This window comes from Epinephelus fuscoguttatus, linkage group LG8 (genome assembly GCF_011397635.1).
Source record: "Epinephelus fuscoguttatus linkage group LG8, E.fuscoguttatus.final_Chr_v1".
NCBI lineage: Eukaryota > Metazoa > Chordata > Actinopteri > Perciformes > Serranidae > Epinephelus > Epinephelus fuscoguttatus.
In genome coordinates, this window is record NC_064759.1 from 24,330,985 (window position 1) to 24,358,763 (window position 27,779).

Here is a 27,779-nt window from a genome sequence, read left to right on the forward strand (position 1 = left end):
ATATCTCAAACTAATGAGTATTTCAAAGTAATGACTTAGTATTTTACAATAGCAAGTTAATATCTCAAACTAATAAGTCTCCAAAAATGCTAATAATATAGCAATATAATAATAATGACTTACTATCACTTTTCATTATATCTCAATTAGGGATATTACTTTTTTCTTATTTGCCTGAGCACATGTGTCCATTCACTTATGTGAGAGAAGATTTTTGCTGTGCTGAGAAGGTGACGATGAAGATCAAGTGGATGCCTAGACAATCAAGTAGATTGATTGATCTAGGCAATCAAGAAAAACTGTAAGTCAGTATTTTGAGAACATTTATTATTTTGAGTAGCTTCATTGGCAAAAATGGATTTCAATACATTACAATTGGTTTCAGGACTAAATGCCTAAATAAGTTTAGAGCAGTGCACACAGGGATTTGACAGCAATAATGATGTAACAGACTCAAGTGCTGCTCCCGTGTGTCAGACATTGACGCAATACAAACACATTTGATAGTAAAACTTGCTGTGAGATAAAAATCTTAACCAAGATTTTGGTCAGGTGTAAGATAAGATTTTCTCTCAGTTCTCAGTATAGAGTTTCAGTGAATACTGAGCCCACAGTGTCATTTCTGTGGGCCCAAAATTGCTGCTCACTTCCTATGGAAAAGCTACATGCGATGTGTATCACCTCATTAACAAACAGCCGTTACCGAACAACTTCAGAGATGTACAGCACCGCTAATTATTCATGATAATCTCCAGATCATTGCAACATTGTTAGTAACTGATGAGTATTTTCCTTTGATGTAGTGCAATGAGTAATGATATACTGTAGCTGTGGGGGTTCATTTCCTGTCATTTCTAAGCATATGACTGCTTTAATCAAATGATATTTCTGTAATGTACGCTGTGATAAACATCAATAAACACCAGACCCTTCGTAAAAACCAACTGATTAGCTGCCTTGACACAGTTCTCAAGCACCAATTCACCTGACAGTCACAGGCGTGGGTAGGCCTCACACTTCCTTCACCCACAAATTACAAAGAAGCGTCAAAGCCCCAGCCCCTAGCCCTGCACAGGTTCACTTCTTTCCAAACCACAACACTGACGGGTAGTCCTGCTTACCAGATTACTGTGAAAAGGCTCTGTGGCTGTACAGTGACAGTTTGCCATTGATGCCTCCAGCGCACACCAGTCATCTTGGTAGCGGTTCCTCTGAAGTCGACTGCTCACATACCGCCACTGTGGTAATGTAAGACGACTCATATTAACCTTGACTTTTATCACGTCGCAGTCTGAGTGTGCATTTTGTTTAGCTTAGTAACACTTTGATTCATTCAACAAAACAACAATATGAAACCCCTTAGTATGCAGAGATTAAAAGGCTCGGTAGGTAGATCAAAGGTGAAGTTGCTTACTCTGTGAATTAAAAGATAAAATTAATTAACATCATATGAGAAGTGTCGGCGCTGAGGGACACGTGGATGCAGAATGTGCACAGACACGCATTTACCTCAAAAAACCCACACAGTTAGACACCTCAGTGAGTCAGCATTGATGCAGGGTCTGATGGTGATTGTTAAACTGACAGTGAGGGGATAGCAGGTGCTGAGGAGCACAGTGTGGGGGACTGACAGTCTTGATATTACTGGAAGGTGAAGCCCTTTGCATCAGCCATAGCTGTCTCCTGCCCATATAGCGCAAGGTGACATTTAAGTGTTGGTATAATGATAATTTCTGTGAGAGGAACAGATGAGATCAGACTGTCCAGTGGTTTGAGCAATACTTGATGGTAACTGTTTGCACAGACAAAGATATGTGAAGTAGCCCCTAAATGTCAGCATGCGCACGCACATACACACACACACACACACACACACACACACACACACACAGATTAAATTATCATGGATGGTCAGTAACGTATAGCTACTGAAATAAGGACATTCACTGAAAACTGAAAAAAACTTAGGAAAGGAAAAAAAATCTAGAAATAAAGTCATAAAATATCACCTAATGTCAACATGGCAAACCTGTGATCACAGAAATTCTAACAAAATCCCCTTGTGTTTAACACTTCATGCATGTCCCATAACCACATTGGTCACAAGTGTTAAGGACGCTACCTGTGTTAAACTGCCACATATTTGGAATGTAGTTCTCACTTAAAGATGCAACTCGGAGTGAGGTTTGCAGCCACTCAGGATGCCACATATTTTCCTATACGTATGTGTAAGGTTTGGCAGCCTATCAGTATCTTTGCTCACTTTACTCATGACACAAAAACATCACTGCACATGAAAAAAGGAGGGCAGCACACCAAATTTAGTCTTAATCTTGAATATATGTTTCAATACTGTTTGTGATATGGTTATGGCTAAAACATTTCTGGACATAAAATGTTATTGTAAGTGACTGGCATAATTACTTTGGTGTACCAGTACAGTATGTACCAATATAGGTAATGGGGAACAAGATACAAAGTTATGGAATAAGGTGGTAACAATTCAGGATCTTACAAAGAGCTTATACTGTAGTTACATTTAAACTACTGGGTACCTATTCTGTCATTACAGGGCATGTGACTGAGCAAATATCTGGACGTTTCAGGGAAGATGGAGTGATAACTTCTGCATCACTTAATACACGTGATGTGATTTCATTTAAAAATGACCATATGACCAACAAACAGGCAAACTACTTGTTCTTGTATAATTTTGGGGTACTTAAAAATAACAAGGCTACAAGGTACATTTATGTGATTATTTGGGAGCAAAGATCCAGGGGACTGTATCAGCTGTTGTTCATTTTACCAACTGTTACTACTTGGCGCTCATTTACAGCCTTGTGACATAATTCTCCCACCCTACATGCCACTTGCATTTGGTGTTCTAACAGTAAGAGGACGTTAGAAGGCCCCGAGGTAGGCCCAGAATACGCTGGAAGGATTACATATCTCATCTGGCCTGGGAACACCTTGGGGGCCACCAGGAGGAGCTGGAAAACATTGCTGGGTAAAGGAATGTCTGGGGTGCTTTGCTTGGCCTGCTGCCCCTGTGACTCAGCCCAAGATAAGCAGATGAAAGCAGATGCCCTGGTAGCTCACCTGGTAGAGAGTGCACACTAAGGTCCCGATTGTTTACGCGACAGGGGTGTTTTGGGTGCCTGAAAACACATCGTTTTGAAAATGGATTCCAGAGTGCAATTTTTTTGGAAACGGCAGTCTCCGTTGTCATGTGTCATGTACTTGCAATATGCAGTTCCTCTGAAAACGTAGACTTTTCTGTTACTATAGCAACTCCACCTCATTGTCCATCCAGACAAAGTTATCTGTGCATGCTTTCGCCATTGTGTCTTCTTTGTTTTGGTTTGTAATCACGGCGTTGTAGATGAAGGCGCTTCAGCCCAGGCGCATGGCTTCATGCCGTGGTGTTGTTTGCAAATATACACTGCCACCCATTGGCCTGGCGTGCATACTACAGCATTTCCAGTAAAGTCATTTCAATAACGTTGTCATATAAACGCAGAAGTTTTTTAAAACGCAAAGGACAGACTATTCCGTTTTAAGAGAAACCGTTGTCGTCTAAACAGGGCCTATTTATCAAGGCTGAGTCTTTACCACTGCAGCTCATGTGGAATTCCAGCTTGGGCTTTTGTGGCATATCTCATCTCTCTCCCCTGCCTTTCATGTCTCTCTCCAAACTACAAGGGAGGAACAATGGGGGAACTTACAGCACCTTAGATTGCAGCCTAAAGCGTCCCAATTAGCCTAAAATTCTGAGGTCATACTGTTTAAAAGCTGAGGACGTAAGTTATTTTAATAGTGAATAACTGACATACTATGTTATTAAAAACATGTCTTCCATTTTCCATTTCTGTTGTTTATTAAGTAAGTACGACGTTTGCAGAGAAAACAGTCTTGTACAAGAATTTTACCCCTATCAGCGCTATCTATTCTACAAAGATGGTGTCCAGGAAAAAACATCTACATATAAAGACTACAAACATACCATTATGTAATTAGACAACTGATTAGCTGTATATTTTGGTCAAGCGTAGGCCCATATAATTTGTGGGGATACCCAAAGAAGCAATGAGGAAAAGGATAGCTCATGTGTTGGCAACTATATTTTCCATTAATGCTGACATGAGTGTACATTTGGTTAGAACTGTGAATCTTAAATATTAGTACTCCCTAATAAATTCTGTCTTAATGGCACTGCTGTCTCTGAATTATACGTTGAGCTAGCTGTGTTGACTGTATTTTAACGGTAATTTTTGAATTGTAATGATTAAATATCACCCTCTTTGACACTATTTGTGTTCACTGCCACCATAAAAAAATCTGCACTGTGATTTATTGTACCAATAATTTGTAACAGACCTGCAGAGAACAAAAGTCAAAGAAATAAATAGCCCAATTATGCATATTTTCAACAGTAAAAACCAAACTTTGTTGTGAACTAATGACACCTAAGAGCAATCTATTTCCTGCGTAACTGTCTGATAACATCTAGCTGATTAAGTTGGGTTTTAGATGTTTCCATTTCTCTGGAACAACACTTTAGTGGGCAGTGTTTTCCTTCTTAATCAGTCTGGTTGACCTGAGCACAGCTATTGTTTAGGCCAACCTTAACCTGCACGAGTTCAACCCTGATAAACTTCTTGTTCTGTCTTGAAACTAGATCAGTGTTCAAAATAACATGGACTCAGAGTATTGTCAAATCAGGAGTAACATAAGGTTTTGTTAAGCACCAATCTACATTATGTTTCTGAGTTAGCATATGTAAATTTGTCTTTTTTTCACAGCTATGCTGATGACACTCAGCTTTATATTTACCTGAAATATTTACCTCACAAAACTGAGATAATTTTTGAGAACTGAGTGATTATTCAGCTGACAACAATGTCAACAATGTTGACTGTGAACCACCTTTGTTAAATTGTTACTTTGATAGCCTGACACCTATCAACCAGTAACTAACCAGTTAATTTGTAAGAAAAAAACGCAAAATTAAGTGATGAACAAGAGGTGCTGGGGCCTGACATTAACGCATACCCAGGGCAAGTAAACTGTGATCGAGAAAGTGGAATGCCTGATGCAGTTGTGTGATTGGACGGATAAATGTGAATGCTATCTGCGTTCAGTATCACTGAAGCTGAGCTTTTCCAGCTGAGCTGCTTGTGCCTGCGTGTCTCACCGCCAAAAATTGAAGCGGACTGAAAAAATTGACATGCTGGACACAAGAGAGGTTAAATCTAAGATCAATGATGTCATATACGACATAGCGTTAACAATGTTAAATATATCTGAAGCTGCATGCGAGAGGCTTACTTTTTATTTTTGCTCAAAAGCTAATGTTAACTGTTGTGACGTTCAAATGTGGGCTCTGATACTATCATTTCCCATTTAGAAGCTGTGTAATCGAGCCTTGAACTGCCACATCTTTTTTGAAACTTTTTAAAATGAATCCATGATGATAAATCCAACACTGAATGTCATCAGTGATTATTCATCCATTTTCATAACAGTTATTGTTGTTGTTATCCACCCACTAGCCGTCCATGATGTCGACCAATCAGAGGCTGCCTTTCAGACTGTATGGCAGCTCTGGTCTCAATGAACAGCATGTAAAAAGGTCTGCACACTGTAGCTCCCTTGAGTGCAATTTTTTTTAGCACATCCACAGGTTGGATGGAGGAGCTTTGATGTTAAATACGCTGCACAATGGAATAACAAGCAATGATAACAACTGTCCAAATCTCTGCTGATTTTATTTGTTTTAATTAGCCTACATTTTCCATTTTGGACAAATACGTTTGGCTGTTGGGCAAGTAAAGGGCAAGTGGCTGAAATGTGCTGGGCTACTGTCATCCCCTCCCACAGAACTCTGTGTTTGTGTGTGTGTGTGTGTGTGTGTGTGTGTGTGCGCAAATTAAGCTACAGGCTGACTTGCGTATCCAGTCAAAAATATTCTCAGGGTTTAACCAATTAATGGTTGACTGTGACATCCCTACCTTGGCCCTACCCTACCGTGGTCAAACAATAAAATGTGACCACATTACACAGTACTATCTTCCTTCTGCTGCTCCCCAGTTCATACCAGATGTGACTTCAAAGGGCTTTTGCCATGTGATATTACATGGGCTTACACTCCTATTAATCGAATTTCATTGCGTCAGAAAATTGCCATCTGCTCCCCAATTGCAATTTACTGGCAACACTTTATCACAGCTGTTAAAAAAAAGGTCAGAGCAGAGAGCACTAGCTGTGTGGGTTATTCAGTTTTTGTTTCAGTTTGTGATCAACATATTTATTTCTACACTTACTCTACTTGCTACTGTAAATGTTTCTCTCATTATGACATTTGGGAGTTTCTCAGTTGCTTAAAAGTTTCATGATTGTCCTCCGCCCTTTTCATTTATTGTTTGTTTCATAGTGGGACAACAATTTGGCCCATTAGGGCAGGGGAACTTCATAACAACCTGCATAACATAGACTCTAGCCAACACCACAACAAATAATCGCTGTCTTTTGCTCTGTTTTGGCCTCAACCATCTCCTTAGGAATTTATCAGCGCCTAAATACTCCACTATGTTCACCAACTACATGCTAACTGTGTCTGTCAGCTGGATTATAAAAATACATTGAGCAAATTTTCAAAATAATTGCATATATATCCACATATTATATCAAATTATATTACTTTGTATTTAAATTTTGAAAAACACAGAAGGATAAGGCAAAAGAAGATGAAATAAGATATAAATATCACAAAAAAAAGTGCCTCCAAAACTTGACTAACCCAAAATAGCCTGCTAATCAAAGCTAGTTCAATAATACTGCACACACCTTTCACTGCTTGATTATTAATGAATATTAAAGACAAACAAAGGAGTCGAGGTCTGCTAAACTGACCGGCTCTCTACAGTTGGCCTATTTTTTACAGGTTTTCACACCGACATCTGACACATCGAAAGGACAAAGCAGATATTTCTATTTAGAGGGTGCAGGTTTCAGTCAGGCCTAGCCTAGCATGCCGGTACCACTGGGCTTTTGTCTCTATGTTTCCTGCCAAAGATCACAGTCTTTGAAGTGGTTTTTGTCTCAGAACAGAGCAGCCTATTAAAGTAGTGACCAGCGAGTGAAGCTGGAGGGGAGGAAATCATGTACAGCATACAGGTATACAGCATCAGTAGGGCACGCAACTATCCCTCTAACCACTGCCCCTGTTTCTCTGTCTTTCTCAATCACACACACACACACACACACACACACACACACACACGCACAGTTTAATAATGTTTCAGTTTCAGAAAATGAGTTACTGCTATTGTTAATTCTGTTTAGTTTGTAGTTTGCATGCAGTACCAATATACGTTGTCTGCCCTCTTCAATAATTAAAGAATATTAAATAGTAAAACTGCCTCAATGCTTTAAGTAAAATAAACAAAACAAAATAATCAAAAGAATTGGTTTACTTTGGAGAAAGTCACCATCTTTTATCACCAAAAATAAATTTAGCACTATAATCAATGAACCAATAAGGGACAGAGATAAGTTGAAGAGGAGGGACTGTAAAGACAAAGGAGGAAACCACCCTGTCCCTCACCAAAACCTGTACCCAGACAGACATGTCACTCTACAAGTCACTTCACAGTCATGATGCGAGGTAGCTCAGCATTGTCGAGGGAGAACATTCACTAAACATCGGGTAAGTGCCTCATTCACACAGCTTGCTGCTTCTTAAGTTTCCGAAACATGAAACCACAGGCAGATAAACTTTAACACTGCTCATCTTTGGTCTTTTTTAGCTCTTTTCTGTGATCTACTACAAACACAGCCTAGTGTAGTGTGCCGCTATTGATCTTCTGTTGCCCGTGGAGGCTGAAACTTCAGGTTTCTCTCTCGTGACTCCAGTCCTTTTCTTGCGAGCTGTGGGGAGGCTTGCTGTCAAGTTCATGTCCTGTCAAAGGATGTGTAAATCTGAGGTTCCCCCCCCCCTCCCTCCCCCCACCGTGTAAGCACTGAGATAGTACTGTGACTGCAAGGAGCTCAAAGACCTGCTAACTATGTCATAACTCTGCAAGAGTGCATTGTAGATTTGAGGAGCATCAGGGGTATTTGATTATTGCACAAGCCAGTTTATAACAAAATCAAATGCTGTCTAAAGAGAGAAAAGATAGAGGAAAGGTTTGCAGGGGCTTAAAGCATAAAAAACAGGACACAGTACGATAACAGTAAGGCCAGCGGCTTCAAGAGAACATTACTGCATGCTTTACTTGGACGCATAATCGAAAATTATGCACGACAGGTGCATCGCAATAGAGTAGGAAGACGGCCGCAATATTTGAAAATACAATCTGAGAAACAGTTGACGAAGTTTATGGACTGGCGCTCCACTCGCCACCAAAAGACAGCAACATTTCTGAGCTGTCTGCCAATGAAAAGAGAATATCCTTATGAACATTAAAGGTCTGTATACTAGACAACACATTAAACTACTGCAAAATGTCCCTGTGCACACAGTAACGTGTTGTTTACTGAAGTTGCTTTAAAGTTATTCGCCCTAAAATACACTGTAGAAGGCCGCATAAATCCACCCGCAATATTACCATCGTCACACACTTCTGTGACTACCCCAGTAACATAATTATACTACCATATATTACATATATTATCATAATTACTATTATTATAATCGCTGTTGTTTTTATTACTGTTGTTTTTTTATTATTATTATGAAAAAGGAAATTCATGTGTATTAAAATGACTGCTATGAAATATCCATGACTGCATACTGTACAGAAGAAATTTAAATTGGACATTAAAAAAATATATGGGGGCATCGGTGCGTCGGTGGCTTAGTGGTAGAGCAGGCGCCCCATGTACAAGGCTGTTGCCGCAGCGGCCCAGGTTCGACTCCAGCCTTTGGCCCTTTGCTGCATGTGTCTCCCTCTCTCTCTCCCCCTTTCACACCTCACTATCCTATCAATTAAAGGCAAAATAATGCCCTAAAAAATATCTTAAAATATATATATATATATATATACATACATATATATATACACACACACACATATATATATATATATATATATATATATATACACATACATATATATATATACACACACACACACACACACACAAATATATATATATATATATATATATACAGACAGATAGATATATATATATATATATATATATATATATATATATATATATATATATATACACGTCATTTCATAGATTTGTGACTCTGACCTAAGTTGTATGATATAAAATAATTAGCAATATATTATAATTCTGATCAGGCAGTGCTTCTTTGACAGCTGCAAATTCTCAACTGCTTTATATCCATGTACGCAGACGATACAGTAAGCTTCGCTGAACTGATGCATGCTCTATTTGCATGATAATTTCCCTTACATGCTCTCAACACTGCGCACTTAGCATTACAAATTGTGTAACTGTAATTTCTTTTATTCAACTTAATAAATGAACACTAAAGTGAAACCTTAGGCCTGCTAGACTGTTGTTAAATACAGTAATCTGATACCAAAGCTCTTCCACTGTCACTTTCACTCTCTGCGCTACATGCTATTGTGTTTAAATCATAAATGAAATAACAGAGAACTGTTTTGAATCACTTCTTTTTGGCGAACATTTTCCAATAACTTAAATTAATTAATGCGATCAAGAGCACAGAGAGTGTGTTTTGGAGAGTGCGCATGCAAAAATGCATACACATTTCAAAAACATTCCAGTAACAAGACGACTAAATGTCATTTCGTTTCACATCTACTTTCCATTTACAGTCAACATCAGACGACCAAATGGGGTTGCAATTATGCAAAAAAAAAAAAAAAAAAAGCCTCTGTAATAGCTCACAGTACTTGTGACCTCTGCTTCAGAAACCGACCGCACACTGTATAATCATAAAAGTTCTTTATAGACTTCAGACTGTGTGAAGATGACAACTTCTCAGGCATCCGGTAGTTTCGACACACTCTTCATCCATGCGTTCTCAATTTTAGGTGTAAAATTCCAAATATTTCTGTCATACTTACATATTTGCATGTTCCAACCCCGTGCACTCTTGCATTTGATGTTTATCGTGTCCAAATACAGTCAACCAAATACAGTTATTGTTTTTGACGCTCAAACTTTACTCATGTTTACTCTTGTGTACAGTCATTAGTCATGGTTTCATATACTGTTAGGTCTTTGTGGCTTTAGAGTGTGTATGTGAGCGCCGAATATCAAAGCTTTCACAAAACGGAGTACATTTCCACACATCAACCAGACATTTCAGACACGATATGAGACAGTTGTGATTGAGGAAAGTTTTTCACCATATTTGAAACTCTTTGTGTGGATTCCACTGGTTGTAAAGATATAACTACATGGGTGGGTTACTTGCAGTAAAATAAAAGTTAAATTAAAATATATAGAGAGATATAAATACCATACTAAAATATATTTTATAAACTGTCCTGTAAACTATCTAAAAATCAACTTGTTGTAATATAAACAAATGATGAAAGCACCTCGGTACATTCAGCCCCCTCAACTCTCACTGCAGGTAATGCTGTCTGGAAAGGGTGGAAAAAAAACTAACTGTCCAAACCACAGAGAGACATATTATGTGTTAATCACAAACCAATCCCTGCCGTTATTTGCAAGCTGATTTTCCTACTCACAATTTAGCATTTCTCGAAATGTCACATATCTGATAACCACCTGACAAGTAGATAGCACCAATTTTAATATAGTGTGGGCATTATCTGATGTGATCTCTCTCTGATTGTTTTTCTTCCCATGACTTTCTTTTCTCAGACTTTTAATAACATTTCTACAAACCTCAGAAATGATCCGAATCAACAACACCCAATACTTCCACTTCCTGCAGCAGGCAGATGCCTTACGTCGCTCGGGGACGCTCTGCGATGCCATCATTTCAGTAAAAAGTCAAACTTTTAGGGCTCATCGGCTAGTGTTGGCCTGTGCTAGCAGAAGACTAGCGCAGCAGCTAACCCAGGGAGACATGGACAGCCCGGTCCACTGCACGCTGGAGTATTTCTCACCACGCACCTTCCAGCAAGTTCTAGACTTCACATACACACAAACTCTTGAGGTGTCTGAGAACGACCTGCACCTGCTGCTGAGAGCGGCTCAGCTGTTGGAGATGCAGCCGCTGGAGGACCAGTGCCGCAAACAGCTGGACAACCTCGACTACACAGCCAGAGAGGACGGCAAAAGAAGGGAAATCACATGCATCAAAGAAGAAGAAGAAGGAAGTGCAGAGGAGAACGATCAAAAGCAAAAAGGGAGTCCAGTTCAAGAGGAGAAACTCCAAGAGGCTTCTTCCTCTGTGGAGGAGGCGAACGACTGCATTATCATGGAAAACCTCTCGCTCTCCGATCCTGCTAAGAACCCTGACAGTCCGCCATCCCCGAGAAAGAAGCCCAAACTACCCCCTGTGTCAGCACCATCCAGTAACAGAGACAGTGTTATCACGAGGCCTGCCAGCAGCAGTTCCTCCTTCTCCTCTCCCTGGACTTTCCCTCCAAACATGTGGAGCTCAGTGAGCACCCTGAGGCAGATAGCGGAGAACTATTCGAGCTTAATTGCAGCTCATCCCCTTCAGTCCCCAAACCAGTCCTCTGTAGCATACCCATTCTCCCTCTCCGCCCCCCACATGTTCCCCCTGTTCAGCTCTCGTTTTCAGACCCCTGTTCACAGCTCGGTAATGGGCTACTCTGGCTTTTATCCACGTTACACACAAAACCTTTACGCCGGGTCTACGGGGATGGGGAGCATAATCAAGCAGAGCCTGCTGAAAAGAAAAAAACCCAGCCAGAGAGTGTTTACTGGAGCTGCTCAAACCAGCGAGCCGAGGTAAGTCAGCATTCGGACATGATTTTGGAAACTTCAGTTGTTGTCTCCTTATTTTTCCTCTCACAGTCATTTAGAATCCCCTAATTTGCTCAGTTGTTCCCTTGCGACAGCTATGGTACCTGACTCACTGCTGTTTGTCTGTGATCGAGCCTCCTGCACTTTCCAACTAGAGCAGTTTCACCTGTTAACCCTTTGCTGCCCGTCCTAGTTTGTCTTTTTCTTCCTTTTTTTTTTTTTTGAGAAATCATAATGCCAGTTTTCAAAACAATCCCAGCACAAGAGCAAAAGACATTCAAGTTAATTTTCCAATAAAGATAATTATAAGTTTTAATGTTTTTTGTTGGATTAAAACAAACATACTTAGCTCTAATTCTGAATGAATGTACCGCTCCCCTGTTGTGATACTACTAGATAAGAGTGAAACCCTCTTGACTTTGTTTTTTGGCTGATTTACCTCCTTTTGTCAAGTCTATACGTCGTGTACAGTGTTCCACACAGTGTAACTACCAAGTGTGTTAAGGGGAGCCCCCTAAATTTCTCCCCTCCTTTGCAGAATTCAAGATTTTCCACCCACTGAAACACGGTTTCAGTGTGTAGACTGGCCCTGTCTGTACCACAAGAAATTGTTCAAAACATTTTTGTGTGTTTGTGTGTAGGGGTAAAGGGCTATTTTTCGGTGTCTCTTGATCATTCTGCTCTTTCTACTGTCACATTATATGAAAGTTAAAGGCGCATATACCCAGAATGAGCGCTATAAATATCTTGTGGTCGTGGATGGAGAGGAAGGAAAGGGTGTTAAAGGATGTAATCTCTGATAACACATAATGCTGAAAATTTGCAGACAGACACATTTTCTCATGAGAATTTTGCTTGCTGTATAACTCTCCAGTGACACATCTCTTTGGAGCACAAACAAAAAGTATTTTCAGAATTGTTTTTGCAACTGTTGCATCAGAAAATGTATTTTCCACAGGTACCATGAGGTGCCCAAAGCCAGCAGAGAGAGAGTTAAAGACTGCCAACACTGCAGTGCAAGCCCCCGTGGTGATCCAGTGCTGCGGGAGTCAGCCTCCACACCACCAGGTAATGATATGATTATAACACGCAGCATACTGTTTTTTCATGATTACAACATATTGAACACACTGACATTACTACATAGCACGATCAAAGCTGTCACAGTGCTTATCTTGTGTAGAGCCAATCAAATTAACACACAGTAAGACAGTTCTTGTTGTGACCCCTAACCTCGGCAGCTCCAGCTACGTCGCTACGCAATGGAAAGTGATAAAGAGAGTTGTGGTTTTGAGAGCATGGTGCAGCAGGAGCAGGAGTGTGGTTACTAGATACAGCTAGATATATGCAGTACAGTATGCAGTGCATCGCAACAGTGGTTTGTCCTGTACCAAACAAAAATCATACATATTAATTTATCTTAATTAAGGACTGTAATAGGAATGTAAGGCACTGCAATACACACAAAAAACAACAGAGCGTGTGTGTGTGTGTATGTGCATGTGCAAGTATGATAGTTTGTCTTGTACAATCAAGCTGATTAACTTGTTTTATCTGACAGAACATTATGTTCATACTTGAAGAGATTAGGCTTTGGTAAAACTGTGCTTTAGTGTCTGCAAGTGCATCATAATACTGCTCAGGCACTTATTGAAAATCTCTCTCTAGTATATAACTACATAAAATGTGTAAAAACATGTAGATGAAAAAGAGTATAAATGAAGCATTCAAGCACCTGTGTTCAGTGGTGCTTTGTGGTGTTTCATTATACGGTTTTTATTTGTACCTAAATTTCATTAGTGTGTTAAAAGGGGCAATGTAAATTAAAGCATTATCTCTATACGCTGCTAGGTCTTCAAAGTGTGAACTACAGAGAAATATTGGACAGGAAGCATGCTAATGGCAACAGGTCTCAGTAGCTTGTGTTTAGAGTGGTGAGTGTTCAATTGTTGTGGTTTATTCTCTCAATTTCCCTCACTACAGTACACCCCCTACCTATTTCAGCATCCTGTCTATATACTATGAGGCTCAAGTTTTCACTTTAGAAACCCTAAAAAACATGTAAGGCACCGAAAGGCTTCAGAGTTGCTGCTTTAACCTCAAAATCACACCTTTGTAATTTTAAAAAGACTCACTAAGATATGTGGCTGTGTTTGAGACACGTGTGCAGTGTGACAGGAAAGTAAGCTTGTACAAACTGAATTTATTGTGTTGCAACAGGATGCTGGTCTAAAAAAGACTTGTACCTCTGAAAGGTGATTAAACTACTGTGTATATGACTAATACAGTATTGTTAACCTTGTGAAGTAAACTGTATTTATTAACTGGTAATATGATTAATTACTATCGTGTCAAGGCGTTCAGGGAGTATAATCATCCTGAGTGAAACTGCTACTGTCAGTTTAACCGGGATTGCACTGTTTCATTATTAATTAACCTGCTGATTACTTTTGAAATAAATCAGTTAATGGTTCGGTCTATAAAAGTTAGAGAACAGTGAGAAAGTCCAAGTTTGTTTTATTTAAAGAGCACATATTATAATCCTTTTCAACAAGTTTACATAGGTTATGGAGGTCCCCAAAAACATCTTTGAAGTTTGTTGCTAAAAATCCACTCCAGTCCTGAATTTAAGGACGCCTATAAACCCCTCGGTTTCATCCCTGCACAAAAAGCACCGTTTCTGTGTCTGTAGCTTTAAATGCAAACTTTTAGGGCTCATCGGCTAGTGTTGGCCTGTGCTAGCAGAAGACTAGCGCAGCAGCTAACCCAGGGAGACACGGACAGCCCGGTCCACTGCACGCTGGAGTATTTCTCACCACGCACCTTCCAGCAAGTTCTAGACTTCACATACACACAAACTCTTGAGGTGTCTGAGAACGACCTGCACCTGCTGCTGAGAGCGGCTCAGCTGTTGGAGATGCAGCCGCTGGAGGACCAGTGCCGCAAACAGCTGGACAACCTCGACTACACAGCCAGAGAGGACGGCAAAAGAAGGGAAATCACATGCATCAAAGAAGAAGAAGAAGGAAGTGCAGAGGAGAACGATCAAAAGCAAAAAGGGAGTCCAGTTCAAGAGGAGAAACTCCAAGAGGCTTCTTCCTCTGTGGAGGAGGCGAACGACTGCATTATCATGGAAAACCTGGAAAAGAGCACATATTATAATCCTTTTCAACAAGTTTACATAGGTTATGGAGGTCCCCAAAAACATCTTTGAAGTTTGTTGCTAAAAATCCACTCCAGTCCTGAATTTAAGGACGCCTATAAACCCCTCGGTTTCATCCCTGCACAAAAAGCACCGTTTCTGTGTCTGTAGCTTTAAATGCAAATGTCAAATGACAAAGACATGGCTGGTGTTACAGGCACTTTAGTTAAACCGTACAAATCTGACCCAGACGGAGAGGCTTCTGTCCCCTTGAGTCTATAATTAGTCTATAACTGAAATTAATGTTAGCCCCGCTAGCTACCATGCTAACATCACAGTCAACAGGCCACCACATTATAAACAATAAAACAATAGAAAACGGACAAACATACAGCTCCCATGTTTGAAGTTAGGTCACGGACAGCCGGCACAGATCCGTGCTTTATCTTGAGAAATGCACTGAATCCTGCTTTGTACTGGCTCTCGTTGAGAAAGCAGTCCGAGGTAAAATTGTTAGCACACACATACAATACTTGAGCAGTTGTTGTGGGTATATTCCCATTAAAAACAAAATGAATCCACTGGGTCCTCAGATCCTCAGACGCGTGTTCTGTGTGTGTTCGTTTGTGCAGCCAAAAACAGAGCAACTGCCGTGCTTTGCGTGTAACTTTGACATCTTTGCGTTTTGGAGGGAATGAAAGAGGTCGGCAGCAGTTATCCTGATTTAATGGGTGGAACAAACATCTAAACATCAATGAAATGCAGGGAAAAGAGAGAGCATGGACTTGGGGTTTGTAGACAGGCTGGGGACACACATTTTTGTTAGAAACCCATGGTAAAGTGCATTTTGCATAATATGTACCCTTTAACCAGCAGTCAAAAACCCAAAGATAAAATCTGCTATCATACAAAAGAAGAAAAGCATCAAACAAGAGGAGCTGGAACTACAGACTAAGACCATTAATAATTATCGAATCATCTGCCAATTAATTTTCTTGATTAATCTACTAATCAAGCAGCTCTAAAATGAATTAAGCTCACCCTCTTGCAAGTAATTTGTCCTTTTGGTGGCCTGCAAATCTCACTGCTCTTTAAAGTTATGGTTGGTAACTTATATAAAAATAACTTTGCGTCATATTTGCTGAAACTGTCTCTATATCCATATAGCAGCACTGTACATGAGGCAGTCAGAGAAAAAAAAAACCCTCCTCATTACTGCTTCTAATGTAGTTTAGCAGAAGTTCAGACAGGAAGGATCTCTTTACGCTCTGATTCAGAAATCTGTCTGCCTCATTCCAGTTTCTAATCTATCAGCTGAGTACGGGCACTGCTCTAAATGTATCCAACCAGATTTTGCCACGATCTCAATCATATCATTGCTGTCAAATTTAAAACCGTTCTCCTCCCTGCTACAATCAGTTGTCATTTAAGGACAAACACATGCAACCCTCCTTCAGCATATCCACTGCCCAGTCCTGCTCCTCATCCCATCATCCTCATTGTCCAACATCCCGCGTTTCACTTCCACCACCACTGTTGGGGAATATTCCTAAATTAACCACTGCATCTCTACCCCCTTAACTTTTACACATCATGAATGATGAAAAATGTTTGCTGATTAAAGTGGCGTTTGCTGGAATATACCGCAGCTGAAGAAAAGCACCCATTAGAGCTTAGGAGTCTCGAATGCAGCTGTCAATCATTACTATCATTCAGTCAAACTGTTTACACTGATCAGATATAAATCAAGATTCTGTTACTGCATTGTCCTTTTTCTCACCTTAACTGTTTTCAGAAACATATTTTAGTGTACTGTTTAGCCGTACCATGAGAAAGTGCCCTAGCCAGTGGCAGGTCGGCAGTGCTTGCAGCTAAACTGTAAAAACAGGTAAAAAAATAGGCAATGAACAGAATCTCGAATCATATTTGCTCAGCGCTGCCTCGTTTGACTGCAGTTCATGAGCACTCATTGACATGACTGAGCTGCGTTAGGGACTCCTCGGCTCTGAATGGTTGCTTTCGTTTACATGTGGTGGATACTTGCAAATGTTTTTGTGAAAACTGTGAGGAGGCAGAGGAACATAATTTTGTCCACAGATTATCTGTCTCATCATATGCTACTATAGTGACAGTTGTTTAAAATATGAAATGTTTTATGAAAGTTACCAACTACAGCTTTTCATGTGTTTTTCTAGGACTAAAGTAGGACATAAACATTATAATTTCTACATAGGGGCAAAAGAAAAAGCATAAGGGCAGAAAACAATACCTGCTCACATCTATTACTGTGTTAAATAGTAGTTAGAATGAAAATGGGGGGGCTCTATACCTTCCTCTACGTCGCTTTGACAGGAGTGTTGGCTGCTGCAGGAGTTGAACCACAACTGAAATATGGTGTTTTTATAAAAAAGAAGGCTCTTCGTTGCCCACCACAGTGTTCACACCTTGTCCTGTTTCCCTTATTTGTTGTTTTCACAGGTGAGGTGTGTGCAGGGTGTCGGTTCTGTGGAAGAGATGATGTGGCGCAGCATGAACCGCAATCCCTTCGACAAGAACACAGAGGAGAAAAACCCTACCAGTGCCAACACTGCCCCAAGAAGTTTAGTCTGAAACACCAACTGGACACACACCATCGAGTTCACACTGGTAAGCACATTGTTAAATCGGCCGTGAAAGACGAAAAGTGCTTCGTCTGATAGCTTCGCAGAAGTTGCTGATATCATATATTTTTTCAGAAACAAAGTTGTAACTCCAGCTCTGTGCCCAGTACTCACTGAGTACGTACATACAACACGTTTGGATCTAAGACTATGAAATATAATTGTAAAATTACCAATAAACCTTAATCCCAACATTCATATATATATTTCTTGTTGTCCAAAAGTGGAGACAGATAAACTGGGCCATGTGTGAACTTTGACTATAAGAAGCCAGTGGCATTAAACAACTGAAAAGTACTGGCAGGATCAGTCAGAGGTTGCTTTAATGTCTCTAAAGGCAAACAGATCAGAGACAGGTTTGTTGTTATTAAGTTTTTTAGCTTATGGGACCATCTCAGCACTTTTGCATGTTTTCACTATGAAAACATTACTGATGAACATTTTCCAAAGCAGACCTTTGTGTTACAGATTTTCTTAACCAAGCTTTACTCATTTTAATATTATGAAACACACCTTACAGGAACTCGAAACTTCCGTGAGAGAGAAAATCCACTGAACAGTAATCATCTCAGCTGTAATGGTTTTGAAGCTATTATGGTTATTTCTGTGGTTTAATGTAATTCAAAGTGTGCCTTTGCAAATGTGTTATCACGTAATAATAGTTGCACAGTATCATCAGTATTCGGCGCGATACATTACGTATTTTTAGCTAATTATTCTCCAAGTTGTAATTAAATAATTAAAAAACACTGGCTAAAACAAAGCATGTGTTTAAAAAATAATTAGTTAATTAATTAAATAGTTAATTAGTTGAAATGTGCTGTTAAACCACAGAAAGGGTGCTAAACAGATACCTTACAAAATAGGTCACTTTTTTCAGATAGACTGGGTCGGCATTCAAGATAAATTATAAATTAAATGTATTTTTGCCTATTATATTGAATATTTGAATTTGTCCTAAAATTGAAAAATGCTAACCGTATATATATTTCAACTAATATAAACTAATAACTATATTTTTTTCAGACTATCTGTCACACACAATTTTCAAAAGCTCAAGGATTTGCTATTGAGTTTTAATGTTACCTGTATTTTGTGTTTCGAATGATAGCTGATTACTATTAATTTTTTAATATCTGTTACATCAATATACAATCATGGATATACATATCTGTAAGTTGTACATAACTGCATACGCAGTATATGTCTCAACAGGACAGAGAGAGACAGGATAAACTGCAGTCAGGTGTCATCCCAGAATATAAAAATAACAAATGGTCGAACACGCCTAAAGTTATATGTGCCCTCTGTCATGTAAGCACACCTCTCTTTCCCCCTTTTAAGGAGAGAAACCCTTCGAGTGTCGTCTCTGTGGTCAGCGCTCACGGGACTACTCAGCCATGATCAAGCACCTGCGGACTCACGGCGGGGCCACGCCCTACCAGTGCACGGTGTGCCTGGAGTTCTGCAACAGCCTGGTCGCCATGCAGAGGCACATCAAGAGTCACGCGGTGCAGGACTTCCCTCCCGACTGGAGCATCAACAGCACCTACCTGTACAACTCGCACATCTGAGCCTCACACAGACACTGCTGTTGACACAGAGTTCTCATAAGAGTAACTTTAGTTTGTGCCTCTCATGACCTATCAGTACATTTGAATAACAGAGCAAAGCGCCTGTGTTGAGGGATAGTGTTAGAAAAGCCAAGAAAGTCCTTTAACACTTGCAGCTGTTTTTAAGTTACAACAATACACAACAGGCACAAACTAGAGCTATCACAGGTGTTGCAGTTACGTCTATACAAACTGAAACCGTTTCACATTCACAACTATAGAACAGAGAAATGTGGCACTAATTTCCAATGAAATGTCAGAAAAGGTACTGAAAGTGATTTCCATTTCACATTAGGGTCATGTATGTGTATTAAAGCCACATCAACAGCTCCGCCTTGTCAAATGACGCAGGGGCACCTTCCCTCTTACTTTCATAATTATTGGACCGCATGTGTAAACTTTGTAAGTTTGACCTAGGTTTATAGCGCCCTCATGAGGGCAACCACTGGAACAATCAGTGCTTTTTCTGTAGTAGTGCTCACAAATGCATCTCCATGTCGAAATGGGACCAGTGGCTGAGAGGCTGAGAAGTCAGAATCTGTCTGTGTGTCTGCAATAATTCATTACACCATCTAGTAGATTCAAATCTCTATTTCATTATTTAAAATAGTGCCTTTGTCCTGTGTTAGTTTACTCTCAGAGAAAAGCAGAGAGAGAGGGGTGGAAGGGTTCTCCACTGTCAACATGACCTCAAGGCCTGGCACTGCTTATGAGACAAAACTCAGCCAAATCCCATTTATTTTACCATTAAAGCATTTTAAGAAGACTGCATTCATGTAACACTGACAATAAGGAATGTTCTGAACAGCTTATTAAAGTGCTCTGGTTCACTGAGATAAGAATAACTGAGCTTTTGCAGGCAGCTACAACAGCTACGCATTTTATTTATTTTTTTTTCTTATTAGTAGATTTTAGTGTAATTTGTTTACTTTAGTAGATATATTGTCAGCCACTGATGCAGGGCTGGCTTCACTAGTTGCAGTTCAAAGGCTTGGATATACTGAGTAAATACCAAGAGGTATTTTACCTGCCTCTCTGCAAGCACCACACAAGTAATACGACTGTGAAGTTACGCCAGAAGTCCCCATATCATATGTACAGTATGTAATCATGCACATTGCTTCCCAGAGGGAGCTTTTGGTAGAGCTTTCAAGCCTGTTTCCACTGAAAGCTGTTTGATTTGTACATTATGTTCTCAATATGGGGTATAAGATGAATGTTTGTTTTTCATTTATAGGCTTTAATGGATCAATATGCCGTGTTTTAAACAACTGATGCATTGAATAAACAAGCTTACAGACAACTACTATCTTTGAAATTCTTTGTCATTTGTACAGATAGTGAAAGAGATGTTAATGTTTTAAGGAAATGCTGGGCAAGAGGGGGCAGCAAACCACTTTTTTTAGCATTAAATCTAAGAAAAAGTAATTAAAGCACGCTGTTATTACTTTGCTGGTAAAAGAAAAAAAACTATAGGATTTTAGCTTGACTTTAAAGCTGGGGTAGGATTCTTATTTTGAGGCATTTTTTTGTTCTATTTGTTGAACTTATCTTTACAACCCGATAGTGATCAATAAATGAAATGTTCTGGAAAAAAATAAATAAATAAAAAAATCCAGTATCTGTGGCAGTTGCAGGGCTGAGTTAAGCCCATCTGTCTGACAGTAAACCAAACAATACAAGTGTTAATAGTTTCGCCTTCTGCTAACCGGAGCCAAAGGCTCATGGCTGCTGCTTAATGTTTACATTTACACAGGCCTAGCTTATATTAGTTAGAGTCTCCAATCGCACTGTGTCATCAGCCTCACTGCTGCCACAGACCACCTCAGCACTATCTATGGCCACACAAATCCAGCCAGCACAAACCCCAGCTCTGGACGAGTGGACAACTCCTCTCCTCCCACCAGATCAACTAGAAGGTCAGACCTGGCTTCCACTGGCCACCAGCCTGATATTGTGCTGACAGAATTTTAGCCAATACAGCCACTTACTGAAGGTATGTTTCCTGAGCTGCTGCCCTACAATGAAAGCAGTCCACAACAGGGAGAAGCAAGGCAAAAGGACGGTGGGGTGGCTAACATTAGCTTGCTAATCCTTCTCTCATTTTTGGTCTGATAGAGAGAAAGAGATCAGGACAAGACGGGGCAGAGTGACTGCACCATTCACAACTCCACAATGATGTACGATTATATTAATCATATTATGGGAAGCTCTGAGTTACTACAAGAAGCACGTGTATATGCCTGTGGTCGTGGGGTGGGAGGGACTTAGGACAGAGAGGGAAGAGAGAGGCGAGCTGCCAACACATATCCCCGCACATAACAGCATTAATGACTATAAAATCATGAAGTATAAAGTCTAGCCTGACTTCTTACAATGTGAAGAAGATGAAGTGTCTTCCGTGTTTTGCGATTTAAATGAAAACCTTTTCTTTCTTTCTACTGCGGATACAGAAACTGGTTTCCCTCATAAATCCTTTCCATTGCCCTGGCCCAGGAGCAAATGTAATATTGTGACCAGTTTGTTGTCCAGCAGTCTGTGTTGGGGTCCCTGTGTCTACACATGACATGTACAGTACATGACATCTCACAGAGACTGATAATCCACTCTAACAGATAATCCATTTAGCCATCATTGCAGGCATCATGCATCACATCTGATGATTTAAGAGGGCTTTTTCACAGCAGCCATTTTGACTTGTCATAGTCAGAAAAGCACAGGTGCCACTAATAACATTAACCATGGCTCTGTTCTACTCAAGTGTTGCATTAAGCTATGACACTATGCACAATACCAGGAGCTTAAAATTGAAGCAGCTAAATGGAATTGGCCCATAGCTTAACCCCGTCTTGGAAAGGTAATTGTCCAATCATAGCTAAGCAACCAGAAAAGGCCCGTTCTGAGTCCAGACCTTTGAACCCAACTACTCCAAGTAGAAAGAATTGTCTGGCATCATGACATGAAGCAGCAGTTTCTCGGTTGAAAAACAATCCATCCAATGAGCGCCGTGGGAAGATTAACAATAGTCATCAGCGCCACGAACGGAACAAGCGCTGTTGTCATGCTGTTGTCAAGCTGTATGCAGGAACCAAAGAGGGGTCAATTTTTTTTTTTTACATGAATGGTAAGTTATAAATGCTGTATCACCTAACATCACTGTTTTTACTTTGCTACACTCCACTCTTAAAACCCCGGCAACACTGGCATATTGGCATAGCTACACATCAGTGTCAACTTAAGATGACATTTGAGTTTAAATGATGAGATACGTTGATCTCTAGTGATTGGTTAGGGAATCCCCCTCCCCCGCGGAAATCAGACAGAGCGGAGGCAATGTGAGACCAGAAATGGAACTAGGTTGTAAGGAGTTGATGATTCTGTCTGATATGAGGTTTAGATCTCTTCACATGCTGAACTGCTGATCATACGAGGCAATATAAGAGCATTACTAGGCATCTAGGGAGGATGAAGATTGGTGTCTTTTTTTAGCCTTTCCACAACCAAAAACAACAGAGCAAAAGAATAATGAATGAGTATGAGTATATACACAAAATAACATACTTGATGGTACGGCAAAGGCTGAATCATAAAGAGGGGATACACCAAAATGCAGCCTGAGAGAATGTTTATCCCCCTAGAACATAGTTAGTGTGGATTAGTACATCTCACTCTAGGTTCAGAAGGAGCTACGTTTTGAGTGCAGCAACCATCAGCAAAAGAGAATTCAGTTAAGTGCAACTGTAGTTTGCTTATCAATAGCAAAACAATGCAACCTGCATCACATTAACACAAACATGAACAAAAACTGGGCCCTTTGAACCAACTGAAACTTTCGTCACAGTTTCAAGTAACATCCAAGTCAGTGTCTGAACATTGCTGCAAACCATGGACACAATACATCTGTACATTTCATACGTATCATATCAACATTTCTAAAGTGACGTAGTAGGCTATATGAGCTGACTTTGTCATCAGGAGATGGAGGGAATGGTGGATGGCATGACACCCGAGAGAGACCAACAAAAACACAGTTGTTTTAGCAAGTCATCACTGTGTTTTCATGGGTGATAGACCCACAAAATGTGGCTGTATAAGCAGAGACACTGCTGCATTTTGGTCCAGGATTGTGCCATCAAATCCAGGTATTTTAAGCCTTAACATGATCTTTTGCGAACCATAACTACGTGGATTGTTTGTGCTCAAACCAACCCACACAATAACCACAGGGCTGTTCAAACGTAAAGTTTTAATGCATCTGCTACATAACATACAAGTGTAATGTATCTTTGGTTTGCAGAAACATACAATGCCAACATTTATTTTGGCGTTGGAAAAAATTAGTAAGAGTCAACAGTTCATATCAGATGGAGGTCTGTGAGAATCTGATGAGTCAGAGTGCACTCTTTAAGTAAAATGTGTGCTCGAGGTGGAACCAATCCAGGTGACTGGTGCAATCCTACCAAAAAGCAGTGGCAATGTAGATCCAACTTCCTGGAAATCAACTGGAAGCTCGCCATCCACTGGAATCATTGGATCTTCTTCACTGGATCTTCTCACTCCATAAAGAAGACCTGACATGCATTTACAAACACACTTATAGTCTTTGTTCTTCTTTCCTTTATATTTCATCTCTTGTATCACATGTTGTACATCAGACCAGATCACAACCACATCAAAGTTAACACTGACTGAATGCCAGCGCTCATCATGTTGAAATTATTTGTTGGTATCTATTTCATCATCTGAATTCTTATTTGATATCAGAATTATTTTTGTCCCAACACAAAATGCTTCTTGACACAATATGAATATCAGACATGATAACAATTAAACCCTTAACTCCTAATATTTGAGAAAGACATTGTATCTAAAAATGAAACCTACAAACCCCTCTCTCAGTAAAAGCTAAATTGTATTTTTTTTGTAAAAGCAAAAACACAGTGGGTCTGACATGAATTGTTTTACCAACTGAGTAAACACAATCAATTTGCCAAATCATTTTGTTCTTGAACAGAAAAAACAAATTTAAATTAAGTCACCAAAAACCAGGCTACTGCTCGATAAGTAGCAACATGAGGAGTAAGTGATTCAGAATTCGACATACGGTTACATGGTTAATATTAGGGGAAAACAGGGTTGGTTGTCACATTCATTAGATCTTGTTTCTTGAAAGGTGCTGTTAAAAAGTGTTGGGACTGAAATTTCCAGAATTGGGGTCAGAGGTCACCTACAGGATCATTTCAGGAGTAAGAAACTTGACATTGTGGTGAAAGTGTGTGTGTGTGTGTGTGTGTGTGTGTGTGCATCTATAAGCGAAAGTTAGTAGATCTTTGGAGGAAAACAGCCCCCTCTAGTGAATACATTAAAGAACTACAGATGAACCTTGGCCCTATGTTCTGACTGTAGATGGAATGGCACCTTCGTTGCTTATTGTATGGTCATACAAGTGGATTTATTTCCTAAATCTAAGAACACAAATCAACCCAACAGGGAAACACATTAAAGATACAGAAATGGACTGAAATTAAACAACTCCACAACTTCTTTTAACCTAACCTCTTCTCTGAAACAATGTTATCTATGTGACTCAGTGACCCAACCTTTTATTTTTGGAGCAATTTATTTCTCTATGATTGTCTGTGCTTTTTCTTTTCTTCTTTCAAAAATCACAGGTGTAAATGCTTTTCACATTCTCTGCAGTGTTGGGTGAAGCCTACTGCTTTGTATTATTCTTTGTGATGTTATATGAGGATGAAAATGCACTTATAGGAATGATTTTTCCTGCTTATGTTGTCTCGATGCATGAGCTGGTTAGGCTGTTGCATTTCAATTTAAAAAATGTCAATAAATTAAACGTGTTAAATCAATTTTTAAGATTTCTTCAATTTTTTTGCATTTTCCTTTATTAAAATTACATAAGGACTACCAATCCCATTGTGTGCGACAACCAACCCCACGATGTGGATGGCTGTCACAAGTGCACAAGACATATTTGACAGTTCATAGCTTTTGAACAGAATAAGCTTAAATTCAGGGTAAAGTAAAATCTGAGATTTTTATCTTAACACATTATACATGTTAGACAACACTTGTTGAAAACCTGAAAGACTTAGAACTATATGGTACTTAAATATGGAGTTAGACTGTTTTTTCACCATTTCTGTGTCCAGGATATTTTTTGGATGGGATGAAAAGCCTGCTTGATGATATAATGGCGCAACCCTTAGCATGAGCCCTGCTCCTTCACACTAGCCCACATTACTGTGATGTCACACTAACAGCAACAATCACCTCTGGGTAGAAAACTATTAATTGATTACAACTGTAGAGATATATAGCGTCTGCTGTTTCTGTTATCATTTTCAGTCGCAGATGTAACATTTAAAGATATAAAGCTAAACACGTGGTCCAACCCATTTGGCATTTCTGTTGTGCTTATTTTAGGTACTTTGTTGCTTTGTTGTCATGTTTGATGAACCAAAAAATCAATACCTGTGCAAGTGTATGCTATATTTTATTATCTGTTGCATTTTAAACTTACACAGTAAGCTATTGAGGCAACAGCAGACCAGCAACTCAGTGCTCCGCTACATAAAATGACCTTTTTTGTCAGTGGAGTCTGGTGGCTTTGATATAACTGCTTCAGTTACTGTCAAAAAAAAACCTATCTGACGGCAAGGTAAAGTGGAGAGAATATTCTAAATATAGCTTCCACTTAAACTTATACTGAACTTTGTTTTTGGTTGGGCCTTTTTGGTAGCTAAAAACTAACTAAGACAATGTCTGCTCAGCACTGTTTGATTTTAATGTGCGTAACATGTGGATTTTCTACCTGGAAGTTATGGCAAATAAACATTGTGGTAAGGTCCCTAGAGGCGTTCAGTTTTGTTGTTGTTTGAAAAAATAAAAATGACCATTCTGTTGCAGACTCAGAAGAACGAGGTTAATATTCAGACACGTCAGTGTCCCCTGGCTGCCAATTTGATTCTGTGTCAGGTGGCTCAAACATGTATGGCTGTACAAGTCCAATAAAGCTGCTAGATGGAACATCCACCGTTATCATGCTACAATTAACAGAGGCTGCAGCTTCTCCTGAGTTGGCGTGGCTTCAACACATGCAGCAGACAGCTGCTCCCAGGGTCTCAGAGCAGAGAATACTGCCTATTCTATATTTTCATGATTTTATATACTTGCTGACTTTTTTAATCACGCAAATTTGGCTGAGTGCTTAATAACCCATTTTTCTGTAGTGTGACAAACTCATTACCCATTCATTTTTGCTTTACCCAGACTTTAAGGAGAGTAAGGTCACTCCATTCCTCCTGACATTTTAGACTTCCATTTCACACTGAAATTGAATTGCGTTCGATCCTTTCTTGTTTCTGGCCATTTGTGCACAATACCGCCAGACAGTGACCCACGAAATTCCACAGAGAGGTATTTTTAATTTGTCGGGTATCTCATTGACAAACAATTTCAAAGTCAAAGTCATACATTCAATACTCATATTTTGACAGGTGGATCTAGGTTATCCAATCTTTGTATATCTATCGATATATTCAACTATATTCTATTATCAATATTCAACCACTGAACATCGATAATAGACTAACGGATGTATACCTGTGTGGATACCTGTCCTTCCCCTGATGTAGATGGAGAGATAGGTATCTACACATCTATCCATCAATCTATCACAGATGAAAAGAGAAAAATATGTGATATTCACACATACTATGAATCCATTTATGTGTCGATCTTTCCATTCATGAAGCATTGGTGGTTCGATGATGGATGTACAGATGTCTGAATATCTATCATAAATAGATCCATAAACAGTATCACCCTATAGCAGTGGTTCTCGACCGGTCCAGTCATTGGATTCCAGATTTCTGCTTTGTCATTAGATAACGTCCACACACTTTAATACAGTCAGCATCGTTCTTGTGTTTGGCCTTAATGTCAAGCTTGGCTGCTGTCTCTGCTGTCAAGTAGCTGTCTGTTAGTCACTCACTCTACAACAGGAAACGGCACTTCAAAATTAAAGTGCTCTGGCAGAAATTTGCTGTACTTAGCAATATAGCGGGGTTTTTTTTTGACAAACTTGACACATTTGTGAGTCACTTGCAGTTCATTCAGAATGAGCCCAGGACCCACTTTTGTAACACAACCCAACAGTTGGGAACCACTGCCCTATAGTATATAGATACAATTGAATTAATTGTGTTAAACAGACTTTTCCAGCAAGTGTTACAACCAACCCTCTGCCTGTTACAATTAATCACAACCACGGGATATGTTGTACCATTTCACTTGAGTTATAGTTTTAGAAGTTCTCGGAAAAAACCCCCCAAAAAAAACAAAAAACAAAAATGTTGTTCATTTGTCGCAAAGATGTGCTCACTCCAATCTGAGATGAGCAACTGTAACACCTATCACACGATC

At 39.6% G+C, this 27,779-nt stretch overlaps 1 protein-coding gene across 2 annotated transcripts; it reads left to right on the top strand.

Moving 5' to 3' along the window:
- Positions 1–1,101: 1,101 nt before the first annotated feature.
- On the top strand, positions 1,102–20,626 carry zbtb32 (zinc finger and BTB domain containing 32). 2 transcript variants are annotated; one of them, XM_049584618.1, is made up of 5 exons: positions 1,102–1,248; positions 10,843–11,904; positions 12,878–12,987; positions 17,540–17,707; positions 19,066–20,626. In XM_049584618.1, the coding sequence occupies exons 1-5, from the start codon at positions 1,172–1,174 to the stop codon at positions 19,293–19,295; spliced, it is 1,647 nt and encodes a 548-aa protein (XP_049440575.1). In that variant the 5' UTR covers positions 1,102–1,171; the 3' UTR covers positions 19,296–20,626. The 2 variants fall into 2 exon arrangements, with proteins under 2 accessions (XP_049440575.1, XP_049440576.1); XM_049584619.1 differs by lacking the exon at positions 1,102–1,248 and adding an exon at positions 7,625–7,711.
- Positions 20,627–27,779: the final 7,153 nt, after the last annotated feature.